The sequence below is a fragment of the Dipodomys merriami genome, unplaced genomic scaffold, assembly GCF_024711535.1.
Source record: "Dipodomys merriami isolate MVZ:Mamm:240054 unplaced genomic scaffold, mDipMer1.0.p SCAF_37, whole genome shotgun sequence".
Lineage (NCBI taxonomy): Eukaryota > Metazoa > Chordata > Mammalia > Rodentia > Heteromyidae > Dipodomys > Dipodomys merriami.
Window position 1 is genome coordinate 1,327,664 of NW_027205270.1, and position 3,864 is coordinate 1,331,527.

At 41.5% G+C, this 3,864-nt stretch overlaps 1 protein-coding gene across 1 annotated transcript; it reads left to right on the plus strand.

Annotated features, from left to right (window-relative positions):
* Positions 1-721: 721 nt before the first annotated feature.
* On the plus strand, positions 722-1,311 carry LOC138804596 (centromere protein K-like). The gene is made up of 2 exons (XM_069988910.1): positions 722-800; positions 1,070-1,311. Exons 1-2 carry the CDS (start codon positions 722-724, stop codon positions 1,309-1,311), a joined length of 321 nt encoding a protein of 106 aa, XP_069845011.1.
* Positions 1,312-3,864: the final 2,553 nt, after the last annotated feature.

The window sequence follows — 3,864 nt, forward strand, 5'->3', positions numbered from 1 at the left end:
CATATTAGATATATAGATAATACATGGTTGGATTGGGAATGTGGCTTAGTAGTAGAGTGCTTGCCTTGGAAACAAGAAGCCCTGGATTTGATTCCTCAGTACTGCATAAACAGAGAGGCCAGAAGTGGCACTGTGGTTTAAGTGGTAGACTACTAGCCTTGAGCAAAAGAAGCTCAGGGACAGTGCCCAGGCCCTAAGTTCAAGCCTCACGACTGGCAAAAAAAAAAAAAAAAAAAAGAAAGAAAAAACATGTGTTGAGTCTTTACACTTCTTAACAACCTCATAGGGTTGGAACAGCACTCTGTGTTAGCCACTACTACAGGGTAGGTAAGCAGCAGGCAGTACCCTGGGTCTGGTAGCTTGGTCACCCATTTCAGTCTCACTTTGATTCACTTGGATTTTCCCTAAGCATTCAGACAACCGCCATGCTCTTATCACATGCTCCATAAGCAAAGCCTAAACATAGAAAGGAAGCTATTTGAAGTACACAACACTATAGGGACCTAAAGACTGATGCATCTAGAAATGTTCTGCCTAAGGCTGTTTGATGGTAAGGAAACTGAGATACAGAGAGTTTAAGTGACTTGTCTAAAATACCAAAGCTTTTGTGTGTTTTTTTCCTATAAGGCTTAGAAAATCACAAGAGCATTTTAGTGGTTTAGCAAGCCACACATCCAGATATTGTCATAGCTATAGAAGTTGCAATAGACACAGTGGAGAAATGTGGAAAGATATAGAAGAATGTCAGAAGAAATGGACACTTGTTGGAACTGAGACACTAAGTCAAATGCTCAGCTCAGGCAGAAAAGTCTATGAGAATCCATCTCCAAACTAACCAGTGAAAAGCTGAGCTAGAAGCAGGACTCAAGAAAATCAAACGAGAGCATGGAGCCCTGAGTCAAAGCCATAGAAACAAAACACACACACACACACACACACACACACACACACACACACACACACACACACACACACACACACACACACACACTGTTTCAGCACTGAATTCAATGCATAAAGAAATGCCTGCTATAATTCCCCTCACTGAAGACATTCTGATAACATCTAGAAGACATGATCTTGAAACAGTACCATCAGTCAAAGAATGAAGAGTTGAAGGAAGACTTAGAGCAACAGTGGTTAGATGAACAGCAACAAATAATGGAATCTTTTAATGAATTCCACAGTGGATTGAAAAATCAGATTGTGACATTTTCTGAATCAAGAATCTTAAATGAGCTGCAAACTAAAATGCTTAATAGAAAAGAAGTTAAGGACAAACTCTTGAGTATCTACATTTTTCTCTGTTAAAATGATAAATATTTTCAACAATGAACTGCATAGCTGATAGCACCACATGAAATATTAGAGATTATTATAAGTCGAATGCTTGATGCTTCATATGGTCTCTGTGTCAAAATTAGTGATTCTTTTTGGCCACTTTATAATCAGCTACTGCTTGCTGCATAAAGAAATTGCCTTGGGACATCCAGAAGACTCAAACTGAGTAAAATTAGAAGCCTTCCAAGGGCTTCTAAGGATGGTCTATTTTGTACTATAAGAAATCCAAGGGTAAAAGAAATAAGAGATTGCTTGAAGAAAGAAGAGTATTTGCAAATCAAAAAGAATTGAAGATATTTTCCTCTTTTCTTTTCCATTTTTCTCTTTCTAACTGGAAGTTACTTTTATTTCCTTTAAACCCCACCACAGTGCAATACTTGCAGATTCAATCAGCTAATTCAGGTCTCATGTCACAACCTAGCTTCAAAGGAGGCTGTAAAGTTGACCATTTTCAGCCCTTATTCAGAGGTAGTTTGTGCCAACAGGAGCAGGGAGGTTGTTTTTGACTAACTGGATTGACTGGCCTTGCCTTTTTCCTTTCCAGTCTATCCACTATCCTGATGGCAGAGCTGTATCTAATCTCAGAGTTGATGTGTTGGTCCCTGCTCAAAAATTTTAACAATCAACCTCAGAAAACAGGCCATCAAGCTTGGAATGACACTCAATACCTTCCACTGTGTTATCAGAACCTCTCTTCCTGTCCCCACCTCCAGCCAGGAAATACCAGAATGCCCACCCTTTACCCCAAAACAGCCTGATAAGATGAAACTCCTCTTGTTCAGACCCAAACTTCTCTGTGAATTTTTTTTACATCCTTATTATCACTTCTGTTAGGACAAACACCTAACATGGTGCTAGATGAGAGGTGTTCAATGCGTGTTTAATGAAGGAAGGAGGAAAAAAGAGGAAGGGAAATAGAAAGACTAGAATAATGCTTTACTCCTCCCTTGGAAAGTCCCATTGGCTACTAGAGTGACCATATGGCATATCATAGGTATAACTTAGTCGCAAGCCATTGGTGAAAGTTGAAATAGAGACCATACTCCAAATAGTACAGGATTTAAGTATGTTGGCTTCTTTCCTTTAGAACAACGCCCTCACCATATGAACTATTTTCCTGTAGCTAATGATACAAGCCAAGATTTTTTTTTTTTTCAAAAGAACTGTAGTGTGGCAGGATGCTGCAATCAGGGTGGAGAGAATGTTATTTTCCATTTGTCTATTTTGGGTGTCATCACATTTAATTTGGCCCATCTTTCCAGCCTAACAAGATCTCTTTGACCTTTGACCTTGATCCTTAGTAAGCCTTTTCTGTTCCAGGCCATGCTCTTGTTTGATAGGTATGTCATCTAAGTCTTCATTTCCAAAGCTACTAGAACTATTAGATAAGCCCAAATATCTAAAGAAATTCCCTCCATCTGACCTAGGTCATTTCTTCCAATTCCTTTTGAGTGCAGATATTCATCCCTAGAGTTGAGTAGGAACAATCTTCCTACAGGCAATTTCAGGAGATGCGACAGGAGGAAACTGCCTCAGTAGTGGTTCACCAAAGCATATTGGGAATGAACTGAGGAACAAACTAATATAAGCCCCCCAGGATGACTCAACATGGTGTGGATCTCTGTCCCTCACTCATTGCAGAAGCAGACATGTCTCTGCCCCCTTCCTCTGCCTGTTTCTCTTTTCTCCTACTTGACTTCTATGAGTTACCTCACTTTCAAAATTCCTACACAGAAGATCAGTTTGGGCCATCTAGTAACCACTTAATATGGAATACCCATGCTACAGAAATCCTATCACTAGGGTGGCTCATGAGCAGCTCACCTCCAGTCAATAGACAACTTCCCTGGACTGTGTTTCCTGGCCAGTCAGTGTGATCAAAGGAGAAGAACTCCATAGAGTTCTGGAAGTGATCAAGTCACAAAAAGCAGCATTGTTGGCACTTACCCTGTGAACACAGGGACTTGGGACTGGTAGACAATGTGAGGAGCTAGGATATGGTAATAGACATGACTCTGGCGCATCTGTTTACTGGAGGCACAGCCAGCTGTTATCATGAGCAGGAAATGTGAAGAAAGAAGACTGCATTGGATACTGCCCAAGAAGAGCCAGCCAGGAGAGACTTGGCAACAAAGAGTAAAGGAGAGTTTAGCGATGGGTGTCTGCAGGCATCCTGGCAGGCCAAGCAGCCAGGTGCAACCCAGCAGCAGCCTGGGTTCCCTCCCTGAAAGGGAGGGGAGTATGCATTGAACTGGTACATACAAGAAACAGACCAACGCCTGGATGGACTAGAGTTCCTGGAAGCACCCAGGCAGGATATCTAGGCCCAGCAAGGATTGAGGACAGTGCTCATCTCTGGAGCTGGGGTATTAGGACATAGCAAGGCTGAAGATCACAGAATATAGCCCTGACTTGTCCAATTACAGATCTATCTTCTTACATCTCCCACAGCTCTTATGTGGATTTATTCCTGAATCAACTAACTAGATATCTGGACAGCAGCCTGACCTTGGCTGTAGAGGA

Excerpts from the sequence above, each read along its gene's own strand:
- LOC138804596 (XM_069988910.1), top strand. The coding sequence starts at position 722 with ATGTGGAAAGATATAGAAGAATGTCAGAAGAAATGGACACTTGTTGGA. Across the intron at positions 801-1,069 it reads AAGTCAAATGCTCAGCTCAG|AAGACATGATCTTGAAACAG; the intron begins GCAGAAAAGTCT and ends GATAACATCTAG.